Source organism: Calidris pugnax, unplaced genomic scaffold, assembly GCF_001431845.1.
Source record: "Calidris pugnax isolate Ruff unplaced genomic scaffold, ASM143184v1 scaffold39, whole genome shotgun sequence".
In the NCBI taxonomy this organism is placed as follows: Eukaryota; Metazoa; Chordata; class Aves; order Charadriiformes; family Scolopacidae; genus Calidris; species Calidris pugnax.
Genome location: NW_015090828.1, coordinates 9532493 through 9557775, shown reverse-complemented (window position 1 = coordinate 9557775; position 25283 = coordinate 9532493). Strand labels below are relative to the sequence as shown.

The window sequence follows — 25283 nt, the reverse complement described above, 5'->3', positions numbered from 1 at the left end:
GGATGGGGCTTGGAGCAACCTGGGCTGGTGGGAGGTGTCCCTGCCCAGGGCAGGGGGGTTGGAACTGGGTGATCTTTAACGTCCCTTCCAACTGTATGGTATGCAACCTGGGCTGGTGGGAGGTGTCCCTGCCCAGGGCAGGGGGGTTGGAACTGGGTGATTTTTAACATCCCTTCCAACTGTATGGTGTTCTATCCTCTATCTTCAGCAAAAAAAGCACAACCCACTTTATATTTGATGCTGCAGCATTTTCTTGCCATCAGTTGAGAATATCTCTGGAGACACCAGCACGTTAGTGGCTCCGTTTCCATCCTTTAAGTGCAGGAGTTTCAAAACTGAATGATATCTCAGCATTAGCTCCTAGGCAATGAACTGAAGTTGCTTGTTGTTGGGTAAACACGCCTTTCCAGGGATTTTTCATAGAAGATTGTGCAAACTCAATGAAACTTAAGTACCACCTCTGGTTAGCTGAAAAATGTAGCTCTTCCCTTAAATTCTAGGGTTAAATCAGCTTTGTGGTGACTGGAATGGAGGACTGGGCGTTAGCTAGGACATTACTTAATTGCAATGGTTTATGTGGCTGTCTTGTTTTCAAGGATGAAGTAGCTGGTGTATTTTTAAATTGCCCTTTGCCGATCGGATGGGTGCTAATTTGACTTCTCATAGCTGAGTGCTGCTCCTTGGGAGGAGACCTGGTTTTGCCCAGTTCAGTCCGTGTCCTTCAGCCTGTGCTGGGATGTGGGTGATATTAGAACTCTCCATGATGGGTTGACACTGTTTTATTGGAATTTTTTAGCTTTATGTTTAGGTTGCTTAAATACTTTTAAACTCTCTTGCATTTATATGCATTTTACTGCTCTTCCAAAGTAATGAATATTCATTAGCGTGTTTTTTTTTATTTGGTAGGGAATCTTACCCTTTTCCATTGATTATTTGGAAGATCTTGGCTTTTTTTAGGCTGTTTGTAGCCTCTCCAGTTGTATTGAAATGTCACATCAACCCTAAATGTGACCTAAACGAAATTAAATGAGGCTTCTTTTGTGGACTTGAGGCAGAAGTGTGAAGGGTTCTGAGAAGGGAAGTTTTAGCAGCTTTTAATTTAGCGATTTATTTATATCCAGTCTTTGCAAGCTGCTCTAAACCCACCAAGAGTATGACAGCACAGGTATCAAGGATGTATTCCTTCCAAGGTTTATTAACCAATCTTTTGAAGAGCCCCATGGACTTTCTCTGTTGTTTGGAGGGTGAAGCTTTGTAGTGCTGAACATGCCCCCTGAAAACTCTACAGCAAGACTGGGGAAAACTAGGCCTGAAGGCAGGTTAAAGGGGGAGAAAGGCTGGGAAGAGTGTTCTGGAGGCAGCTGAAGAAGCCTTAAAAAACGTAAAGTAAAACGCACAAGCTTTTGTTTGTAACGTGCAACAACCCCCCCAAATACTTATTTTTGGCCATAGCTCCAAACAAGGTGTGGTTACCTGGGTTCTTCTTACCTCTAGAAGCCTTCTTCCAGCGTTAATGTACTGAAGACCCCTGTTTTGGGGAAAAAATGGCTTTTTTTCGCTTGTATATTTTCTTTTTTCCCCACCCTGTTCTTCTGAGGCTCTTCAAGAGAGTGTGCTTTGAAAATATTGATTAGGTACTTGTGCTCTGTCCTGACAGTAATTGCTAGTTTGACGTTGTAATTGTTGTTGCATCACAGTTTTCTGGGTTTCTTTTGGCAGCAGCGGTGTTTGTCTCTTCTCTCCTGCCTTTGTATGGAAAGTACTAATTACATCTTAAACTTAAGGAGTTGCTGAGTACTTACATCTTCTTTAAAAATCCAGCCCTGGGTACTTAATAGACTTGTTTTGGTGGTACCTGATGAGTGGTGTCTCCTCTGAAGGGTAGTAGTTCAGTGTTCACTCTGCCACGTAATAATTCCTTGGATAAAATACTGAGATCAACACAGTTGCTTCTTTTGGGCCATGGTAAGATCTGGTGATAAGTTTTGGGGTCTTGGGACTGTGAAGCTTGCACATCTTCCTCACCTGCCCTTGGCCCTTATCTCTGAATATTTAGATCTCTCAAGATGTGTATTTTTATCAGTAGGTCTTGACTAGAAGTGAATGACAACTCTCTCCTACCTGTTCTGATTACAGGAATTAAGGAAAACATGGGGTCTTCTGACTGAAATGTCTACACTCATAGACATTTTGATGCCCTATTTGTTTTCACATCTGAACTTCTCTCAATATCAGTGTCATTTTCTTTTGTGCCAGGATGCCATCACTCCCTACAAGGAAATCCTCCAGCTGTATTGGGAGAAAGTGACCAGCTTTGTGAATGCCCAGTGTGATGGACTTGAACCCTGGCAACTTATTGGCTTGACGTTTTCTTCTACGCTTGTAAGCGTGTGGCTGCATGGCTTCCTTTTCCAGTCTGAGAGTAAGTATTTGAAATGGGGGGGGATTTCTTATGTTTGGGGGGAAGGGAGGAGGGAAAGAGGATGAAACCAGGCTAAAATCTTGTTAAAACAGGCCTTCTGCAGTCGACTGGTATTAACAAAACCCTCTTCCAAATTAAGGTCAAGGCCTGGCTGATCAATCAAACGCCTCCATTCCTTCAGAAGGTGTGGTTATCCAGCCTGGAATGTGCCTGCATCTTCCCTCCTTCTCGCCTCCTGTTTGCTTTTGGCTAAATCATTTACTTGTCACAACACTCTCTGGGAAAACCTGGGGACATTTATTCGAGAGCTGGGTTCTTCTGAACTTAGTCACTGGAGAAAAGTGTCTGGATAACTCGTGCTCTTGATTTGTTTCCGTTCCTGGTGGGGGAGGAGACGTAGTTTTGATTTGCTGTTGGATAATGATAATTCATGATAATTGCTTGTGGTATTGTTGTGCGGATTTATTTTATTTATTTTTTTTCCAGAGTATCTTCCTGTTTTGAGCACTTGCATATATTGATAGCTCTTCGATGAGTTCTTTTTTGATGAACCTGCAGTTTTCTCTGCCTGTGTGATGGCCAGAGATAAATACCTTGCTCTCAGAGGAGAACACAGTGCTTTGTAGTTCCAGCAGGCCTTAGGGTGCACAGTTTGTTAAAAATAGCCAAGTTTTTAACTCAATGTTTACTTCTGTGCCTCTTTGTTCCTCAACCAGCCTTTTTTCTTTTTAAAGACGGGTGTAGCTGAATAATGGGAACATCTATAGAAGGAACAAAATGATACCAATCTTTTGCTTGGTACAGGGTTACGTTAGTTTCTTGGCTAATATTTGTACTGTTGCACAGTATTTATTTTTTTAAGTATTGACTAACTTTTTAAAGATCTGACTGGATTGTCTAAATTTTTCAGGACTTTGCAGTCTTTTCTCACTGTGGATGAAAGTTATTAATGAAACAGTGTGCACACTGAAATGTGCAATAGAAATGTTATTGCTAATGAGTGCTTGCTACAGAATGTGCCAAACTGCAGTTATTTTCCTTCTGTAGCTTTTCAAAATATATATGAAGTGGCAGGAAAAATGTAGATAAAATGGCGAAGTCCTGCAATGGTTGATTTTTTTAAAGTTTGTTTAGGTATTTCTTGGTGTATGTGTCCTGTAACTGCTGGTGCTCAACTGAAATGCCTGTAGGACTCAAAAGGCATTTATGGTGGCTGGAAAGCATCTTTGTCATCCTGCTTTCATTCCTGCCTTTAGAGCTACCCTGGGAGTTTTCCAGTGTTTGTCATCAGTGGCTTCTCTCATTTCAGTATTTTGACTGTGCTGGAATTCCTGCTCTTCCTTCTGTCCTTCCCCTCAGTTGCCTCCCATTGCATCATGTGTTTCCTACACTGGGTGAATCCTTGTCACGTTACGGCTGAACGGCCATTTCCTCCTTTGCTCTGGGAGCCTGTTTCATGTTGCTGAGTGTTTAGTGTTTCAGTAATATTCTGCTTTGAAGATGCAGAAAATAATTTCTAGAAGTGCTTTCCCCTTTTTGCTGGAGATCTTGCCTGTAGCAAATCTTAGAGACCCCTTCTTCTCTGTAAAATTCCACATGTGGGTGCAAATTCCTGTGTAAGTAAAAAAAATGAGTCAAATTATTGATTGCCATAGCTGGCTACTGTTCTGCAAGCTGTTGATGTTTCTGTAGCCTGCTCCATTTCTGAACCTTGCTCTTTGAGATGCTAATCTGTCTAATATGAGCCTATACTGTAGGCTGTTTCAGAACCACTGTGCTCAGAGTCCTTTTTATTTTCTTTTTTTTGTTTCTTGAATCATATTAGGTTAATTGCTGACTTTTATCTTTCAGGTTTAACATCCCGAACTAAAAAAAAGTTCTTTAAACTACTGAGAAAAACGCCATTTGTTGGGGCTATAGTAAGTATTTGGACAACTTTTTCTTAATATTATCCTAGGTCCTTGTTCCAGCCGGCATGAAGCTGTCTGAGACCTTACAGTTCTGTGCATCTCTTCTGTCGTGTTACTGTGATCATAATGATCTGAGGATGTAGGTCTGGAAAGTCTTCTGCTGCCACCTGATTTAATGAAAGTTATAATTTCTACTTCCTCTTTTTGTCATGGTATCACTCTCATAAGACAGGGGTGCCACTTTTTGGTTTTTTTTTTTTTAACCAAGAATCAGGAAGTGCAGTTACAGAATTCTCCACTAATTACAGAATCCTTCAGTAACGTTTCCTTGTTAGATTTTTAAGAAAATAATTTTATTTATGGAAGAAGAGGACAGGATTGAACCTGTTCTGTGAGATAGCCAGGTGTTTGTTGTGCAACACAGACAGATAATTTCTTTAGTCAGATGACTCGCCATGATTAGTTTAGAGCTCAGATTCCTATTAGCAGTAGGTAGCGTTATAGTACAAAGATGTTAGAAGTTTGTGTAATCATTAAAGATGAAGCTTTAGACAGATGGGTTTTTTGCATAAAAACTTGAGATTGTAAATGTCAGCATGTTTCAGCACGTTAATGAATTAATAATTGAGAAATGCACAGCTTGGTTTATTTTACATAGTAAATATTGGTGTCCCTTCTTTGATTGACCTTCTTTCTGCTTGATGTTTGGACAGATTTACACATTTATTTGAGGGGTCAGTTCTGTTATAGGCAATTTTATCAAATGAAAGTATCAAATAGGATCTTTTTCATTTTGCCATGGACATGGAAGTAGTTCTCAAGCTTCTCCTTCAGCCCTTGGGGAGGGTCTAGCATCCCTGCCTCATGTCACGTTAAGTGCCCCAACTTCCACTTTCTAACTTGAGTAGCCTTTGATGAGATGAATTCATGACTTGTTCTCTTCTGCTTATATTTTTTGTCTGCCAGTTAGAAAAGGACACCTTCTGGGCCCCTTGTATGCAATTCTGATTTTGTCAAGACTTAACTTCTTGGGGCTAGCACTCCTGTGCCAGAGGACTCCTGGTGTGTCCTATCTGTGTACTGTTTCTGCTCTTTGGTAGGCTGATACCTGATAACCTATCAGTTGCTTATGAGAGGCCTTGACTTTGAGGCATTCCAATGTCCAAAAGTCTTGAAAGCTGATGATATCCCAACACCTGTGTTGCTTGGAAGAAGAGTCTGTACTTTGGAATGTGTTGTGAGAGGTCAGGGCTTCCTCAATGTGAGGTGTGGGTGGGAGGAAAGCAATCTCCTAACTCTGCCTCTAGTGGAGATTTCTTTATTGTTTCTCTCTATTTTTGTGAGTTTCTAGACTATGTGTATGATGGCAGAGGAGACGAGGTAGATGATAGAATGCATCTGAAGATTTCTACAAATTAAAAACTGTGACTCAAAAAAGTTTCATGATAAGAAAGTTCCTATCTATCCTGTGCAATAGTACGGATGTAGTTAGTGACTTCAATCCTGCACGCACTCAACAATCATTTATAATATGGCCAGCGCCATTGTTGATAGGGTTTTCCTTTTCTTTTTAGATTCAAAAGAAGATTGATGAAGCCTTGAATGATGTCACTTCCAGTTTATCCTTCCTGAAAGATGAAAAGGATTATATCAAAGCACTGCCGGAACAAGGCATGAGCCAGCCTGAAGTACTAGAGAAGATGAAAGAGTACAGCTCAAAAGGTACGAATGTGAGTCCCTACTGCAGCAGAGATGGGTCTGTTTCATAGACCTAACATTAGACTTACTCTTTTAAATGAGATCTGATGACTCCTGCTCATGGTTTCATCTTAAGTATTTGTTCCCTGATGTTCTTTGCTTGCAAATTTCTGTCTGTTTTCCTGCTGGAAGTGACTAAGGTCAGTGTTCATGACTTCTAATACTGTATTTGGGTATTAATGGTGAAATTCTGTTCCTTCCCCAAGAGTTCCAGACTGATGTGGGAGACCTATGGTGAAATTCTGTTCCTTCCCCAAGAGTTCTAGGTTGATGATGGGAGACCTGATGATAAGAGAAATATGGAGGAAATTATTTGAATGCATTTTTGATTACATTCCTGAGCAGTTGCCTTAATGTTCCACTTTTACTGGAAATGTGAAGCCCCAGTGAATAATCATAACTGAGCAGTTGCCTTAATGTTCCACTTTTACCGGAAATGTGGAGCCCCAGTGAATAATCATAAAAAAACCCACCCCAACAACAACTTCTAAGCAGGATTTTTAGGGAATTTCCAAGAGCGTCTCTCAATCTCTCAAAATACCAATTAAGGAAGGCAGAGTCATGATGTCCTTCTGGCCTGACTCTGCAGAAGCAGTGTCTGAAAGTTAATTTGAGTTGCCTCACTCATGTAAATATCTCCACCCTGGTTCATCTACCTATTACTTGTAGTGAGCAGATTAGGACTTGCTGTCCAGAGGAGAAGATACAACTGCCCTGTGCTTATCCCAAATTTGAGAAATGCATTGAATTTTCTGCTAGAGCAGTGCATCTACTCCAAATTCAGAAATAGTTTCGCAGTTGAGTATTCTGTAACAAATTCCTTTTCTTCTTTTATGCGTTGCTTATGTAGGTTCTCTTGGTGTTTTCCCTCAAATGATTATTTACTTCTTTCACCAGGTTATTCTTTCCTTTTTTTCCTTCCTATGGCCCCCTCCTTCCCATATACACGCACTCCCCTTTGAAAATGGCTTGGAAATGAGGGTTGGATTGTGACCACGTTCAGTTTATATGCTTGTGAAGTTGATAGTGTTGAATTTTATAAAGGAGGTTAACAGTTAGGAGAGGGAGCAAATAACCAAGCAAGTGGAAACACACTGCTGGGGTATTTGGAGGCAGAAAGTTACTTGGTTAAGTATCATCCTGTTGTGCACTGGGTTGAAACGCTTTTCAAGAGGGTCTGCTGCTGTTCCATCCACCTGCTCTTGTTTGTTAAAGGTTTGGCAGCATATCCTTTTAGGTGAAATTCAACTGAGGCACCCAGCACTGTAGGTTTTAGCAGTACAAGTTTTGCCTTTCCATCTCTTCTTCTCTCAGTTTACGGTGGGGATGGGATGTTAAAGGTTTGGCAGCATATCCTTTTAGGTGAAATTCAACTGAGGCACCCAGCACTGTAGGTTTTAGCAATACAACTTTTGCCTTTCCATCTCTTCTCAGTTTACGGTGGGGATGGGACGCTCTTTGAAAGGGGTTTTAACTTTAGTCATTTTAGAGTTCAGTTGATTGGACAGCAGTTCGGGGAGACTGAGTGGGGATTAAATGGATTACATATTAATATAACTGCTTGCTGCAGCTAAAATTGCTTATCTGCTGACTCTGTAGTCATTGTTTACTTGCAGTTTGCTAAGTTCATGGAGTACGCGATTCTAGGGGCTTAGCCTTGCACGCAGCTATCTCTGTGGCACAAAAATCATTCTTGTTCCTCCTCAGTGCAATCTGAAGAGCTCAATCCTCATCTGCAGAGCCGGGGGGAGGACTTTGTGCACTTCTGTGTGCTTTCTGAGAATGGCTGTGTTTGCAAGCTGCGTGCTCTTCCTTCTGTTTCAGGAGATGTACGTTGGCAGGATGGGAAAGTCTCTGGGACCGTGTACAGTGGTGAAGAGAAACTCACCAGTCTGCTAGTGAAGGTAAAGTGCAAGCTGTCCAACTTTGCATCTTTGCAGATATCCTTGGCATCTTCAGGGTGACCAGAACCCCCTCAACACTGTTCCAGCATCTTTTAAAATAAATAGGGAGGATCTGAAACCTAAAACTACCCAACTATGAATTCAGAGCTGAGGGTAAATGTAAAGCTGGGCAGGTGACTGTCCCTGTGAAAACACCACAAAGAGATAACTAGGATCAAATCAAGTGAAATGTTGTTTTGAGTAAGAAAGTGAGAAACTGGTTACAAGTGAACTGAAAACTGGTCCTGACCTGCTAATTGAGGACACATAAAATTGCCATAGATCAGCTTCAGCAAGCCCCCCAGACAGATGGGTCTTTGCTGCAGGCTGGAGTGAAAGCATCCTTGGCTGTCTTCTTACTAATTGCCATAGATCAGCTTCAGCAAGCCCCCCCAGACAGATGAGTCTTTGCTGCAGGCTGGAGTGAAAGAATCCTTGGCTGTCCTCTTACTGGGAGGCTGTGGGACTTTGGACTGGAACAGCTTCACTGAGCAAAACTGAATTCCTCTTGGTTTAAGCAAAAAAGTTTGTAAAATGTTTTTTGGTGGTTCAAATCTTATAACAATGGAGCATTGGCATGCTTCAGTGGCGTCTTTGTTAGGACTGTTTACCTACTCAGGAACTTTTCCCTTTGAGAAGGTTGGAAAATAACCTAAACAGCCCAAAGGTTTGTTTTCAAATATATCTATTTCAAGAGGGTTTTTTTTTTTTGCTAGAAAGGGAAGTCTAGCCTTCTTGCTTCTGGGAACAGCTTTTATAACAGCTGTAATGAGCTCTGTTTGGTGGTTGCTATTGGTATTTTTTTTATTTCCGCCCGTTGACATTTTCTTTGCCACTTCTGGGGAAACATAAAGCTCAGAGCAGCTTTTCTGGAGGGGCCTCAGCCTGGATTGAGAGTTGTGGAAACATTCCCTCTGTTTGTGCTGATTATTCACTGGTTTTTCTGCTGTATTTCTTTTAACATCCCTGCAGTTGCCTTTTGATCTCGACTGCAGGAGGTCGAAACTGGCCTGTTCCAGCCTTACCCTGTGAGCCTGCAGTTGCAGAACAAGCATGAAATACTGGTTTCCACAGCCACTTTTGTTGCAGTGTGGGTGGGCAGTCGTGCTTTTTTAGCTGCTTCAGAATTCCCCTTTAACAGTAAACTTGAAAACTAGTTCTGCAAAGTAAGTTTTTTTTGGTCTGCTTTGTGTAAAGCAATCATAGGGTGCAAATTGTGTTCTTTCTTAAAAATAGCTGAATGATTCGATCTGTCTTTACAAAAAGAAATATTGTGATGTTATAGAATCACTCCAGAGGCTGGAATACCCTTGAAAAACAAGTGATTTTTTTGTTTTTAACCCCACCTCAGCTGTAGCTTCCTAGCTTGTGATATTTCCTGGCAGCAGGAGTTAAGTCCAAGGAGATCTACAATATTGGCTATGACTAAATGCTGCTAATTCGCTTACACAGTGTGTATGGTGAGTTCTCAGATCTGCACTGATAATTCAGTGCTTCATCTTCATGGCTAATGAACTTCCTGTCTTTGTTTTCTGAAGGTGTATGAAGAGTTTGCCTGGAGTAACCCTCTCCATCCGGATATATTCCCTGGTTTGAGAAAGATGGAAGCGGAAGTAGTGAGGATGGCCTGTACGCTCTTCAACGGGGGCCCCAACTCTTGTGGTGCTGTAAGTAGCCTGTCTTCAAGTGTCCCATCAACATTTTGGATATTTCTGACTTTGATTTAAGTCTAAACGCACCTTCTGCTATCCAGCTGAGGCTGAAGTCGAGCTCAGAATCACAGAATCTTCTAGGTTGGAAGGGACCTTAAAGATCATCTTGTCCAACCGTCAACCGAGCTGACAAAAATAGACACCCACAGCTCATCCTGGTATATGCCATGCCAACACAGCTGTACAGAAGACAGTTGCTAATTGCTTTTCTTGGTGGAGCTTTGTGAGAGACAGTTTAACTTAGGGATGGAGTTCTTCAGATAAGACATTTACTTCAGCTTTTTTTCCCCACTCTTAAATGGCAGTTGGAAAAGAGAACCAGTGTAATGCAGCCTGGCTGGTTGTCAGTGGGGGGGATGGTGAACAGCAGTGTCACTTTGAGTAGCTCCTGTCACTTTTAATCTCTGAATTGGAAATCTGTGAGCCTGCCAGAATGCTGAGATTGAGGACAAGGCTGACTGGCTGGTCACCAACAAGCAGCTCAAAGTATTGGTGATCAAGCAGGCGTAGCACGTCATCTGGCTGGCTGGAAAGCTGTCTTTCCAGGCTTATGTGGCCTTCCAATTTGCTAGGGTAGAAACCAGTTTTAAAGCCTGGGTAGAGTTCCTACTAAGAGCCAGCTGTGTGTCCTTATGTTGCTGATGTCAAAGAGCAGAAGTTGTGACAAGCAGCTCAAAGTATTGGTGATCAAGCAGGCGTAGCACGTCATCTGGCTGGCTGGAAAGCTGTCTTTCCAGGCTTATGTGGCCTTCCAATTTGCTAGGGTAGAAACCAGTTTTAAAGCCTGGGTAGAGTTCCTACTAAGAGCCAGCTGTGTGTCCTTATGTTGATGATGTCAACGAGCAGAAGTTGTGAACTTGCATGGTGAATTATTGTCATAAAAATGATTCGTGTATTTTTTTACACTCCTCTCTCTTGCTTTACCTTTTTGGTAAGGATCTTGAATTCCTTAGGATAAATTCTCTCCTTGTTTAAGTGGTGCATGGGTCCCAGCATGGTGATTGGCCACAGTGTGATACAAACAGGTTGCTTAATAACTGGAGAAGAAGTTGTTCTACTTGAGCGAAGAATCCAGATGAGGTTTTTTAGAGACTGGGCATGAGGTGGTTGCTGTCTGTAAATATGCTGGGGAGGGAGAAGGCCAGCAACAGCTGGAGATCAAAGTGAGAAGGCAGTGTTGACACAAGAGTTTGAGGTGAACTGGCCTTAAATGGGCTTAATCTGACAGTTGGTTGAGTTGAGGAGGTAAGTATTGGAGTAGCCTTATAGTAGGTGTAGTTGGGACCAAACTCTGCCTGGATTGAATACAAAACTTGGCTGTGCAGTGCCTGGGGGTATAAAATGTGATTGCTTTTGGTAGCAGGAGGTTGGACCCTGTGACCTGACTTCTCTTTTTTGGGTTTGTATTCCTTGTGCCACTTTGAAATTTAGAGAAGGAACACGCCTCTTTGCTTATAAAAAGCATTTAACCTCACTTCATCTCCTGCCTGGTTTGCGGCGCTGAGAACACTGCTGAGATTATCCCTGGAGTGGGCAAGAGGCTTGATTTAAAGCTGTTGAAACGCATCTTTATCAACAGTTGAGATGTCAATTGATGCAACAGTCAGATAGCTCCGTGACACTTATCATATGCTTGGAGAATGTAGCTTGCTGGAGCCTGCAATGCGCCTGTTCCGTTTTTGTTACGTAAAATGGGTGTTGTAAAAGCATCAGCCTTGGCCCCGTGTGATCTTTTAGTGAGATTTAAAAGTAGAATTGCCTAAGAGGAGGGGTTTCAGAGCAGGTGAAAAATCTGCTCCAAAACAATCAGACAATGATCACGGCCAACACGAGATCTCCACAGATGTTCTCTGGGGAATCCTACTTTCCCCTCTGCTCCCTTCTTCTTCCCCTCCCTTCCAAGGATTGTGCTGCAAAGCTGCCCCTGGGATTCGAGCAGAAGCAAAGCAAAATGGGGAAGTGCACAACCTGCTGAGGAGTTACGTTCTGGCTGGTCAAATTTGCAGGATGAGAAGGGAGGGTTGACGAGCTGATTGGCCGGAAACGGAAGATTAATTGCATCCCTGTAATTATCTTGTCCAAACGAGTCTCTCCAGTGGACTTTTTGTCTTCCCTCCCACGTTGTCCTTCCTGACTGTGAAGAATGTCCCTGAGTTGCTGATCATTGATGGAGTGATGTGGGTGGATATATGGAGACCACATGCTCGGGCTCAAAGACTTCTCTTGTTTTCTTCTGCTCAGAACAGAATTACCATTTCAGAATTATTTCTGGAGGCTTGGACAGTCACAAAGCCATTTTAAAAGGACGTTTTTTTCAAACTGATGCTGTGCTTTCTGTCTCTGGAAGGCCCTGCTGTAGCTGGTTACTCAGACTGCTGCGGTTATGCTTCAGTAACAGTGAGGCTGTAAAACAGAAAGATGGCTAAAGCAGGGAGGGTGCAATGCCCTGAGTTATCTTTATCTTTAAATTGATCTGTTCAGACGGTGCTGCTGGCTTTTTCTTCTCAGAAGGCTTCTGATTTACTCAACTTTTGTGGTGTTGAAAACTGAAACAAATGCTTTTTTTTTTTTCCTGAATTTTACCCCTGCCGTTTCTGAGCAGTAGTGCCAGCTCTCTGTCCACTGGATTTATTAACCTCATGTAAGCAGCTGGGGCTGCTTAATTTTTGTTTTGGGGCTTGGTGAGTGGTCCCTGAAGGCAGAAGCAGCTTGTTAGTGTTTTTGAAGAGTGTATCTGTGGCTAGGTTATGTGAAAAAAAAACCCCCAAAGTTTCTGTCTTGCTTCTCAGTGAGGCAATTTGGTTTCCTTTGTGCTCTGATTTCCGTGACACGTTGCAGAACAGCACACTTTCTGGGGCTGATACTCTGCTGCTGGGTCTGGGGAGAGCAGTGCAGTGACACATTTGTGCTGTGTATGTTCTCAGGGCTTTCAGCAGCCTGGGGATCCCCGCTCTGTGTCCTGTGGGCATCTTCCTCAGAGGGATAGATATCTGGAGAGCAGCTCCCTGCTTCCTCTTGGAAGGCTTTCGGCGTGTTTAATAAATACTAAAATGAAACGTGTCTTTTCAGATTTCTGAATCTTAAATCAGATAAGCAGCTTGCGTTATTTACAGGAGTTGCCTTTATGTGAGATGTGGGGGCTGTAATTCTCCTTAGTTTAAACACAGGCATAAAACTACCACCAATGCCCTTGTGCCAGGGGGTGTCCCTTTTGCCTTAAATTGCACCAAGAGAGTTCCAGGTTTTTAAAAGTAATCATTTTCAGCAGTGGATGGATGTTTCCTATTTATCGCTAATTACTACTTTTGTTCTTACTTTTTAATCGTGTTACGCAGGAGCAGAGAGACAGGAATTGGTGATTTTTGGCTCCCAGGAGATTCTAATCATGTTCTTGCAATGATTTGGAAGGACTAATTAAGCTCAGCACAGAGAGGAGGAATGGGTGGAGTTTGTTCTTGTCTGATGTGTGCATATGCTCCTGTTCACAAGGTGCTTTGTTTTGCAGTGCTGGCGCTGTGGATTTCCCCTCTGATTTGGGGAGAAATCACCACTTTTATGCAAGCTTCAATGATTTTTTTTTTTTTTTCCTAGTAGTTTTTTTGAACTTTAAACAGAAAGGGCAGCTTTGAAGTGCAGGGGAAAATTGCGTGGAGGGGGGGTGCATGTGTGTATTTGATGTCAGTCTCTCTCTGAATTCTTCTTTGCACTTACTCTGCAGCTGAGGACAGGAGAGAGAAGCAAAATGAGTAGATGCAAACCTAAGCCTCCTGTAGGAGCTGGCTTGTCTCTTCCTTCCATATTCTGAAGTTTCCAAACTTTCTTGTAGAGCTAGCTGCACGTTTGAAGTGAGACTTGGAACAGTGAAATGCAAGTGATGTGTCTTGGGGGGGACTTAAACTTTGCAGATCTTTCAGGTTTTATCTGTAGCGGTGAGCAGGTCACCTTGAGAGAGACAACTAGTGGAATTTACAACCTGCAGGTTTACAGGGATTTTATGTGAGCCTGCCACTGCTACATTATGACCGTGCAGTGGATTGGGGTATATTTTTACTCAGAAATAAATTGTAGTTCGCTTTCTTATTCATGGGGCAGTTCAGCTCAGTGAAACTTTTGGTTGGCGTTGTCTCCAGGGTGTGATTGGGGGTGAAAATGCAAGAAAAACTTCAGAGGCCATGGACCAAAGTGGTTCTTTTCTGGTTGATAGTGGCATGGCCAATGAAATCCTACGATAGGGACCATACCTCTTATTGCTGATTTTAATTTTGAGGTTTTAGAGCCCCTGGGATTTGGAGGGAGGCAGCACCAGAAGGGATATACTGAGTTTAGAAAGCAGGAGGGGTATTTTTTTCCCCTGTGCTTTCTCCTCTCCCCTTCCGTTTGGAAAGCAATAAATAAATCAAGAACAAAAAAAGTCTGTTTGCTTGCCTTTTCCCCCGCGTGCTTTGCCTGGCTTTTTGAAGATAGCGCAAGGTTGGAAAGCTGCTTAAAACAATGCCTGTTTCCAGCCCCTTTCCCCGTGGCATCGCTTGAACCTGTGGACTTTTCATTTAGAGAGGAAAAATAAATAACTAACTAACTATTTGTGTAAGCCATTGGCGGGTGCTGAATCACTGCACGTTGGCCGGCTGCCGGCGTGCCGCGGGCAGTGGGGAAGTTGTATCCTGTGACAGTGATTCAAGCTGTGGCTACAGCAGAATGAGTTTGCTGTCCATAGGTAAGCTGGCAAAGCCCTCTCCTGTAAAGGAGCAGACTCCCTCTGCAGGTATAAACAGCCTGGACCAAAAGGGTTTTTTGCCATTTTTAGCTGAAGGTGCTGCTGTGGATCGAGCTGGTTTGGCACATCTCTGTGGTGTACACTCATGTTCTGCGGGCTGTGGGACAATTTAGGAAGCCAATCTGGCTGAAATTCAGCTTTCAGGTGGATTTCCAGCTGCCTGAACAAGCTTTCTGTATGGTTATCTGCATGCTGGTGTTGGTGCCTGGGAGGAGGATCCATCCTGGATGCTCTTCCTTAACCTACATCAGACCACCTGCTGAAAAGGGTTGACTCTGACCTCCCCAAAACTGCGTGTGGCTCAGCATTTCCAGGCAGGTGATAAGCCAGACTTTGAAGAAAAGTTTGTCATGTATAAGGGTGAGATGCTGGTGCTTTGGTGGAAAGATTGAAAGGGGAATAGGACTGTACAGAGGCAGCTCTTTGAAGAGCAGATTATCTAGATGAGAGTCGAGGTGGGGACTGCTTGCCCAACGAGGAGGAGGTCTGGTGGCACAAAGTATCTGGCATTCAGTAACATGAACCCCAAGATCCATCCAAATCATGCCTAGCAAAGTTTTCACAATCGTTGCAATATTGTAAGCAATGTTGCAAGGAGTGTTACAAACAGACAATAATCCCATTCCTTTTCTCCCACCCGGCAGTAGGAAGGCAATCCCTGTTATACCAGCTGTTTTGTTGTTGTTTTTTTTTTTTTTCCCCAAAGGTAATAAAGGTTGACAACGTCACAGATCTTTGCATAAGAAGGGTTGAGAAGTGAATGATCCAGCCCATAAAATGCTTAGGATATGGTGTTCTTGCTATTTGCTTCACAATAAATGCAATGATTTCTTTATCCAGTGTGAGGCTCTGTTAGAGTTTATCTGCAGCAGCTGTTGCTTTTAAACTACCAAAAAAGCAGAAATTGTCTGTGGTGTGTCAAGTCACTTCCACGCTGCCTGTGGTGGCATCTGCTGCTAGCTTGGATCATGTTAGGAACAAATGTGACAGGCTGTTTTATGTGCCTGTGAACTTTGTTCCTTATCTCTGTACTTAATGTTTAGTCGTTGTCACGCAGTCACACTTCTTCTTTGCATTTTGGGAGTTTGCAGCTATGTCAGCGGGGAAAAAAACCAAAGGAAAACCCAGACTAGCAGATGTCATAAGGGATGCAAAGATGATTGCATCCTTTTTATGTTTGGTTGGTTTTTTTTTTTTTTTGGGGGCGGGGGAAGAGGTTAAAAGGGGAAGTTACAGTTGGTTCAGCAAATTTGGGCATCAAAATCAGCCTTCCATAAGTACTTTAGGTAGCTTTTGATTCCTCTCTTTCACCTGCACTTGTGTATACCCATCCCAGGTACCAGCCATCCTCCAGTTACGACTCACCCAGCCTTCCATAAGTACTTTAGGTAGCTTTTGATTCCTCTCTTTCACCTGCACTTGTGTATACCCATCCCAGGTACCAGCCATCCAGTTACAACTCACCCAGTGCAGCAGTAAGTCAGTTCTGATATTTTATCAGGTGATAAAAAAGAAAAAAAAAAAAAAAGTAACCTCACATTTGACTAGGTTGAAATTTTACTTTGAAAGGTTTGTGCCCACACGCTTTTGTGTCCTCTGCATGTCAGAACTCATAAAGGCTGGCAGACAAGAGACAGTCCTCCCACTTGAGGAATTTCGTCTTGTAAAGGACGAAACTCTTGTAAAGAGTTTTGTTTATTTACTTGCAACAGCTCTTCAGTTCTAATATGCAATAGTGAACTTGACTGAACAGCTTGTGCGTGTCCCTTTCTTGGGTCTTTGAGGACTTACAAGCTCTGGCCTGGTGTTGACCAGACCTTTGCAGACCTGCAAAGAGAAGGTGGGAGAGGGTTCTGTGCTTTGCAGGAAGGTTTTGTAGTTCAGGAGCAGTGCCAACCCTCAGCTGGCTCTGTGCCTCGCTGTGGCACTGCTCCAGGTGTAGGAAACCCTGCTGGACTTCTGTTAACTTAATACAGAATCAGCTTTGTTTCTGTATACGTGGCATAATTAATCTGTAAACCAGACAAGCAATCCCCGGGGAATCAAGAGCTAAGTATGTACTAGTAGTTTTATGAGATGCAGTCATGTTTGCCAGCTAGTGACTGTGCAATATGGTCCCCTCTCGTCAGGCTTTTGAGTTGCGTTATTTTTTGGTGTTTTCCCTTTCCCTCCTCCTCCTTTAAATAGAAGAGTCAATATTTATTTAAATGTCCTTCAAGCTAAATGTCAGAAAAGCTACCTTGAGCTGTTCAGTGGCTTCTGCAGCCCCTTGAAGACCTGAGCTGGTCCTGTGCATCTCTTGCCTCTGAAAGGGCAGAGGTGCTGTGGAGGCATCCCTTTTTCTTGGCTTTTGGCTTCTGCAACATAGAATCATAGACTGGTTAGAAGGGACCTGAAAGATCATCCAGTTCCAACCCCCCTGCCCTGGGCAGGGACACCTCCCACTAGAGCAGGTTGATCAAGGCCCCATCCAGCCTGGCCTTGAACCCCTCCAGGGATGGGGCAGCCACAACTTCCCTGGGCAACCTGGGCCAGCGTCTCACCACCCTCAAATAGTAAAAAATTTCTTCCTGAGATCTAATCTCCCTCTAAGCAGTTGTTTTTCTTGTTTCCTTCTTTTCACAACAGATGACATCTGGGGGCACTGAGAGCATTCTGATGGCCTGCAAGGCGTACCGGGACCTGGCTTACGAGAGAGGCATCAAACAGCCAGAAATGTGAGCAAAACACAGCTCGGTTTTCACTTTGGGAGCTTGAGGGGACTTTCTATTTCTCTGAGCGGAGGCGGCTGCTAGACCCCAATATTCCTTCATTTCATAGCTCTTTGCTACCTCCTCCTTGTCTGTCTGTGTCTGAAGGGGAGAAACCTGGGTCAAAAGGAGTGGTGCAAAAGCACAGGAGCCTTCAAGCAGCCTGGGAGGTGTGAATGTTGCTGGGGGGCTGCGGTAGTTACGCTGTGCTGATGTATTTTGGCAATACCTGTGTGCTGCTCTAGGCAGAGTCTGCTCATTTCTGCTTTGGGCCTCTCTCGAGCAGAGATTGTCAGGCCCTTTGAAGTGTTTAAGGGGTTTGATTTATTCAGATCAAAGAGGGTTTAGCCTGAAAACTCTGGGACTGAAGTTGGGGCTGGTTGGAGCTGAAATGAGGAATTGTGCTAATCATTACACCGCTAATAGAGGATTTGCTCTCTCTAATGGGCTCGTTTTTTTTCTAGACAGTGCATCAAAAATATTTCTCTGGGTAAATGCTTACAGGGGGAAAACATAAAGAGAGATGAAACACTGTGGTGTTCATCTTCTGCTGAATTCCTGCCGTTCTTTTCTTTCCTTTTTAACATTTTTCCATGCTAATAAAAGCCCTGATAAAGGTATGATGCCTCAGAAAACAAGACTAATTAAGGCTGTTCAGCAACTGCTGTTAGAGATGAGTGACAGCAAATGTTAAGTTTCATTTGGCATATTTATGCTGCTCCTTCCCATTAATATTGTCATATGCCCCTCTCAGGTGGTGTTCATCTTCTGCTGAATTCCTGCCGTTCTTTTCTTTCCTTTTTAACATTTTTCTATGCTAATAAAAGCCCTGATAAAGGTATGATGCCTCAGAAAACAAGACTAATTAAGGCTGTTCAGCCACTGCTGTTAGAGATGGGTGACAGCAAATATTAAGCTTCATTTGGCATATTTATGCTGCTCCTTCCCTTTAATATTGTCATATGCCCCTCTCAGGGAGGGTCGCTGGTTGGAGATCATAGAATCGTAGAATGGTTAGAGTTTGAAGGGACCTCAAAGATCATCCAGTTCCAACCCCGTGCCCTGGGCAGGGACACCTCCCACCAGACCAGATTGCTCCAAGCCCCATCCAGCCTGGCCTTGAACCCCTCTAGAGATGGGGCAGCCACAGCTTCTCTGGGCAACCTGGGCCAGGGTCTCATCATCCCTCATAGGAAAGAATTTCTTTCTGGTACCTAATATAAATCTCCCCTCTTTCCATTTAAAACCATTATCCCTCATCCTATCACTACATTCCCTGATCAAGAGTCCCTCCCCATCTCTCCTGAAGCCCCCCTTTGGGTACTGGAAGAGGCTCTAAGGTCCCCCTGGAGCCTTCTTTTCTCCAGGCTGAGCAACCCCAACTCTCTCAGCCTGTCTTCATAGGAGAGGTGCTCCAGCCCCCTGATAATTTTTGTGGCCCTAACCCATGGATGGTACTATATTTCCTGATATGACAAGAAGTTAACTTTTGTGGTTCACAGAAGACCATCCAGTGGAATAGAATTTACTAGGTTATTCAAGCTTGGGTGTCCATCATTTCAGTTCGGAACAGCATTTTCCTCAACTTTTATATTTTTTTCCGCTCTGTATGATTTTTGGCACGTTGAAACATGGCAACTGGCCTGTTTGTGACCTGTCTGTCACACAGAAGTACCTACAAGCTGAATTTCTTTTGCTCTTTCCCCTCCTGTTCGCGATGAAGGCTTACGTGCTGCCTGGGTTGATGTATGGAATCTGTTACTTTTCTAGGTTGGTCCCGGTGAGCGCTCATGCGGCGTTTGATAAGGCAGCACACTACTTTGGACTGAAGTTGATTCACATACCGCTGACCAAGGCTATGGAAGTGGATGTTCAGGTATCACTTTAGGTAGCACAGCACTCTTTCTGTGGGGGAAGTTAGCATTGTGCAGCAAAGAGCGAGGAATCTACGTATAGGGAGGGATGAAGGTTCCTGGAAATAAGACAAAACGGCGGGAGTAAGTCATTGCAGATAAAGTTTTGTTTGAAATAATTGGATGTAAACCATGCCTTCATTTAGAATAGTAGAATTGTCCAGGTTGGAAGGGACCTGCAAGATCATTTAGTCCAACTGTCAACCTGACTGATAAAAACCATCACCAAACCATGTCTCTGAGCACTAGGGCAACCCGGCTTTTCAATCCCTCCAGGGATGGGGCCTAAACCCCTTCCCTGGGCAGCCCATTCCAAGGCTTCAGAACCCTTTCTTGTGTCAAAATTGTTCCTACTGTCGGGAAAGAATTTCTTTCTGGTACCTAATATAAATCTCCCCTCTTTCCATTTAAAACCATTATCCCTCATCCTATCACTACATTCCCTGATCAAGAGTCCCTCCCCATCTCTCCTGAAGCCCCCCTTTGGGTACTGGAAGAGGCTCTAAGGTCCCCCTGGAGCCTTCTTTTCTCCAGGCTGAGCAACCCCAACTCTCTCAGCCTGTCTTCATAGGAGAGGTGCTCCAGCCCCCTGATAATTTTTGTGGCCCTAACCCATGGATGGTACTATATTTCCTGATATAACAAGAAGTTAACTTCTGTGGTTCACAGAAGACCATCCAGTGGAATAGAATTTACTAGGTTATTCAAGCTTGGGTGTCCATCATTTCAGTTCGGAACAGCATTTTCCTCAACTTTTATATTTTTTTCCGCTCTGTATGATTTTTGGCACGTTGAAACATGGCAACTGGCCTGTTTGTGACCTGTCTGTCACACAGAAGTACCTACAAGCTGAATTTCTTTTGCTCTTTCCCCTCCTGTTCGCGATGAAGGCTTACGTGCTGCCTGGGTTGATGTATGGAATCTGTTACTTTTCTAGGTTGGTCCCGGTGAGCGCTCATGCGGCGTTTGATAAGGCAGCACACTACTTTGGACTGAAGTTGATTCACATACCGCTGACCAAGGCTATGGAAGTGGATGTTCAGGTATCACTTTAGGTAGCACAGCACTCTTTCTGTGGGGGGAATTAGTATTGTACAGCAAAGAGCGAGGAATCTACGTATAGGGAGGGATGAAGGTTCCTGGAAATAAGACAGAACGGCGGGAGTAAGTCATTGCAGATAAAGTTTTGTTTGAAATAATTGGATGTAAACCATGCCTCTGTGTGATTCATTTAGAATAGTAGAATTGTCCAGGTTGGAAGGGACCTTTAAGATCATCTAGTCCAACCGTCAACCTGACTGATAAAAAACCATCACTAAATCAGGGTTTGAAGCCTGCCATTTCCAACTTTTCACAGAATCATAGAATTGTCTAGGTTGGAAGGGACCTTCAAGATCGCTTGCAAGATCATCTAGTCCTAATTCTGATAAAAACCATCACTAAACCATGTCTCTAAGCACTATGTCAACCCGGCTTTTCAATCCCTCCAGGGATGGGGCCTCAACCCCTTCCCTGGGCAGCCCATTCCAAGGCTTCAGAACCCTTTCTGGGTCAACATTTTTCCCAATCTCCAACCTGAACCTCCCCTGGTGCAACTTGAGGCCATTTCCTCTTGTCCCATTGCCTGTTCCTTGGGAGAAGAGACCGACCCCCCCTGGCTACACCCTCCTTTCAGGGAGTTGGAGAGAGCGAGAAGGTCTCCCCTCAGCCTCCTCTTCTCCAGGCTGAACACCCCCAGCTCCCTCAGCCTCTCCTCATAAGACTTGTTCTCCAGACTTGTTCTCCATTCAGAATTGACTTGTTCTCCATTTAGAATCAAGTAATTTATGAAGTCCAGAAATAGCCCCAGGTTTCAGATGAGGGCCAACAAAAGTGTTCTAGTGCTTCCAAGTAGATGAGTTAAGTGACTCAGTTGGTGTCTGCTGGTGCTTTTAGCGCTTTGCTTTCTATAGGCTTCTGTGTATTGGTTTTGAAGACCAGACGTTGCATGTTTTCACTTTTTATCTTTTTTGGCAGGATGGCACTTGATAAATGGAATGTGAGCATCTTCTCTCTTTAAATCTTCAGGCAATGAGGAGAGCTATCTCGAAGAACACAGCCATGCTGGTCTGTTCCGCTCCCCAGTTCCCCCATGGCATTATGGACCCAATCGAAGAGGTGGCAGAGGTAGGGTGCCCCTGGGGCTCCTGGGTGCTGGAGCAATCAAACCAGCATGTCCTTCTGTACAAGAAGAGCAGAGAGGTTCCAGGATGCCAACTCAGGGAATCTGGTGGGAGGGTGTTGCTGTCCTCAAAGCAGGTGTTCACCAACAGCGAGGTATGTGGGACGCAATTTGGAGGTGAGGAGGAATATGGGACTGTTTTTTATACTCTGTAACTGCTTCAAGGTGGGCTTTAAATACTGCAGGTTATCTCTGGGCATTGTCATAAAGCTGTTAGCGTGGGGCTGGATTTCAGACTTGAGCTGGTGCATGCTTCGTGTTGTAGCAAGGCAAAGCAGCCAGCCTTTTGCATGTGCTTTGTCTCTGGAGAGTCAAGTCTGTGGCATAAAATTCTGCTGTAGCTGAAGGTATGTATCATCTACGTGACTTAGACCTCGGCTTCAGCCACAGTAACTGCTTTGAGGTGGGCTTTAAATACTGCAGGTTATCTCTGGGCATTGTCATAAAGCTGTTAGTGTGGGGCTGGATTTCAGACTTGAGCTGGTGCATGCTGTGTGTTGTAGCAAGGCAAAGCAGCCAGCCTTTTGTGTGTGCTTTGTCTCTGGAGTCAAGTCTGTGGCATAAAATTCTGCTGTAACTGAAGGTACATATCGTCTATGTGACTTAGACCTCGGCTTCAGCCACTGCATGTGGGACGCAATTTGGAGGTGAGGAGGAACATGGGACTGGTTTTTTGTAGTCTGTAACTGCTTTGAGGTGGGCTTTAAATACTGCAGGTTATCTCTGGGCATTGTCATAAAGCTGTTAGCGTGGGGCTGGATTTCAGACTTGAGCTGGTGCATGCTTCGTGTTGTAGCAAGGCAAAGCAGCCAGCCTTTTGCATGTGCTTTGTCTCTGGAGAGTCAAGTCTGTGGCATAAAATTCTGCTGTAGCTGAAGGTATGTATCATCTACGTGACTTAGACCTCGGCTTCAGCCACAGTGAGACCAACCAGGAGGGCTCATTCTTTGATACCCGAGAGGAAATAACAGCAAAATAGCTCACCTAGTACAAAGGCTTTGATTTAGGGCCTACTGATTGTAGCAAACTTGGCACAGAACTCAAAGGAGTGCCTGGAGGGAGGAGTCAAAGGGCTGGGGTCTTATTTTTCAAACATGCCTCTTGATTTTTCTCTTCATGCTCCAGTTATTTATTTTGTATGTAACCAGCCAGGACCTCTGACAATCTTTTCATTTGGGTCACACCTGTGCACTTTATTGTGGCTGCACCTTTCAGACCAAGTTGTCACTTCTCTTTGGCAAATACAGCAAACAGTCAAAATGCATGTTTAGTCTAAACCTACCCTGTTGGAGCTTTTCTTGCCTGATTTGCCTGTAACTCACCAGCATCTCTTGTTCACACACAGCTTGCAGTGAGGTTCAAAATCCCCTTCCACGTTGACGCCTGCCTGGGTGGTTTTCTCATTGCTTTCATGGACAAGGCAGGGTTCCCTCTCAAGCGGCCGTTTGACTTCCGCGTAAAAGGTGTGACCAGCATTTCTGCTGATACCCACAAGGTGAGAATTTCACTGAATTTCACTGAATTTTAGAGTTGGAAGGGACCATAGAGATCATCTAGTCCAACTCCCCTGCTGAAGCAGGATTGCCTAGAGCTTGTCAGAGCATGTTACGTCACCCTCACTGTGAAGAAGTTTCTCCTCATATTTGAGTGGAACCTCTTATTCTCCCTCTTGTGCCTGTTGCCCCTCGTCCTGTCACTGGGAACCACTGAAAAGAGTCTGGCTCCCTCCTCCTTCAACCCTCCCTTGAGATACTTGTAGGCATTGATAAGGTCTCCCCTCAGCCTTCTCTTCTCCAGACTAAAGAGTCCCAGCTCTCTCAGTCTCTCCTCATAAGGGAGATGCTCCAATCCTTGAATCATCTTTGTTGCCCTTTGCTGGACTCTTTCCAGCAGTTCCCTGTCCCTCTTGAACTGGGGAGCCCAGAACTGGACGCAGGATTCCAGTTGTGGCCTCCCCAGTGCAGAGTAGAGGGGGAAGGAAGGTCTTCCAGTGCTTTCCTTTCTGGGGAGCAATTCCAAATGCCATCCAAGGCTTCAGACGTTTCTGCTCTGCTGTGCAGAGGGGTGCTGAAGTGCAGGGGTAAGGGCTGCCCTATCCAGATGCTTTGTGCCATGCACCGAAGCACGGGCAAGCGGGATCTTGGTGCGGCCAGTGCTTGAATGTGTTCCTGCTCCCTCCTGCTGCTTTTTAATGCTTTCTGTGCCCACTTTGCAGTACGGCTACGCTCCCAAGGGCTCCTCAGTGGTGCTGTACAGCGACAAGAAGTACAGGAGCTACCAGTTCTTTATAGCACCTGACTGGCAAGGGGGTATTTATGCCTCCCCCTCGGTGGCTGGCTCCAGGCCTGGTGGAATCATAGCCGCCTGCTGGGCAACTCTGATGCACATCGGGGAATCGGGCTATGTCGAAGCCACGAAGAGGATCATTAAAACAGCTCGTTTCCTCGAATCAGAGTACGTGTGTGCCTTAGCATTTTTAACAGGTTTTTAACCCTGTTCTGGACTCCTGCTTTTGTTTCTCTACTTTATGTTTTTATTTTTTTTTCTCACTGGAGAAAGCTATAGTGTGTTACCTGCTGGGTGGGGATCCACTGGGCAGTTCTGGGGGAAGATGCTTTGTTTATGCACAGGTTGCTGCCCTGTGCTACATAAATGAGAGGCAGAGAGAGGAGGAGTGCAGGTGTCTTTATTTAGCTGACTTTATTTTGAGAGATTTTTCTGCCTCAGCCATGGCTGAGGGAGAATCTGGAAGGACTTACCGAAGATGATGAAAGAAGGGTTGTACTTGCTCTTGTTGGGGTGCTTGTGTTGCAGTGTGAGCTGATGAGCTGATCTCTGCTACTCTGTCTTTCCTTGCCTCTCTGTCCTCCCTCTCTTCCATTTCTTTGTGAGTGTATTTGACTTTAGGGCTGATAATGACCTGAGTCCTCTTGTGTGTCCCAACAGCCTGGACTAGATGCGTGATATTTGTGGTAGGGATATACTGTCATCTGTTCCCTTCTGTAGCTTTTAAGGCTCCAGATAGATGGACAGAATGTCTGGCCCCTGGAATCCTAGCAGTCACTTTTTTTCTCCTTTTTTTTCTTTTTAAGGTTGAGAAAAATTGACAGCATCTTCATTTTTGGGAAACCTGAGGTGTCTGTCCTCTCCATCGGTTCAGACACTTTCGACATTTATCGATTATCTAATTTCTTAGCTGCAAAAGGATGGAACTTAAATGTCCTACAGTTCCCATCAAGGTAAGTTTGTGGAGACCAGTGGACTGATGTATGTAACCAGGGTATGCAAGATGATCATCTTCAGGCCACACGTAGCTCTCTTGATTTGCTGAGTGGTGTTGTCCATATCTGATGGTAGAATCATTGAATAGTTTGGATTGGAAGGGACCTTTAAAGGTCATCAATTTGAACCTCCCTGCATTGAGCAGGGACATCTTCAACTAGATCAGGTTGCCGAGATCCCTGTCCAACCTGAATCATAGAATGGTTTAGCTTGGAAGGGACCTTAAAGATCATATAGTTCCAACCCTTCTACCATGGGAGTTATCCCCTTTTTTCCTTTTATATTCCCATTCTTTGTTCCTCCCTTGGAACTCTGTTTCTCCACCTTTGGTTCTTCTCCCAACCACCCCATTAGTATGTCACGCCCATAATCACCATAAATTTTACTCAGTCCTCAAATTCTCTTCTTCACATGCTTTATGATAGGTCCTGTCATGTGGGCAACATGAGGACAACACAGGGTCCTGTACCTTTTAACCTGAAAAGTTTTTGGGGAGAATTTATTTGATCAACTCCCTTTGTTGGAGTTCACTGGAGGGACAATGGGCTAATCATTCTCCTTTGATGGTCCCAGGAGTAACCAGTTCAGTGTCCTCCAT

General features: G+C 44.2%; 1 protein-coding gene across 1 annotated transcript in view; it reads left to right on the top strand.

The window, feature by feature from the left end:
* The window catches only part of SGPL1 (sphingosine-1-phosphate lyase 1), a 39119-nt gene that overhangs the window by 7338 nt on the left and 6498 nt on the right, over positions 1 to 25283 (top strand). Inside the window, exons 2-12 of the mRNA XM_014940528.1 lie at positions 2257 to 2422; positions 4274 to 4341; positions 5907 to 6054; positions 7915 to 7994; positions 9572 to 9700; positions 17148 to 17236; positions 19040 to 19145; positions 21250 to 21348; positions 22749 to 22898; positions 23619 to 23857; positions 24496 to 24642. Of these exons, the coding sequence (XP_014796014.1) occupies positions 2257 to 2422; positions 4274 to 4341; positions 5907 to 6054; positions 7915 to 7994; positions 9572 to 9700; positions 17148 to 17236; positions 19040 to 19145; positions 21250 to 21348; positions 22749 to 22898; positions 23619 to 23857; positions 24496 to 24642 (1421 nt within the window). The remainder of the gene's footprint in view (positions 1 to 2256; positions 2423 to 4273; positions 4342 to 5906; positions 6055 to 7914; positions 7995 to 9571; positions 9701 to 17147; positions 17237 to 19039; positions 19146 to 21249; positions 21349 to 22748; positions 22899 to 23618; positions 23858 to 24495; positions 24643 to 25283) is intronic.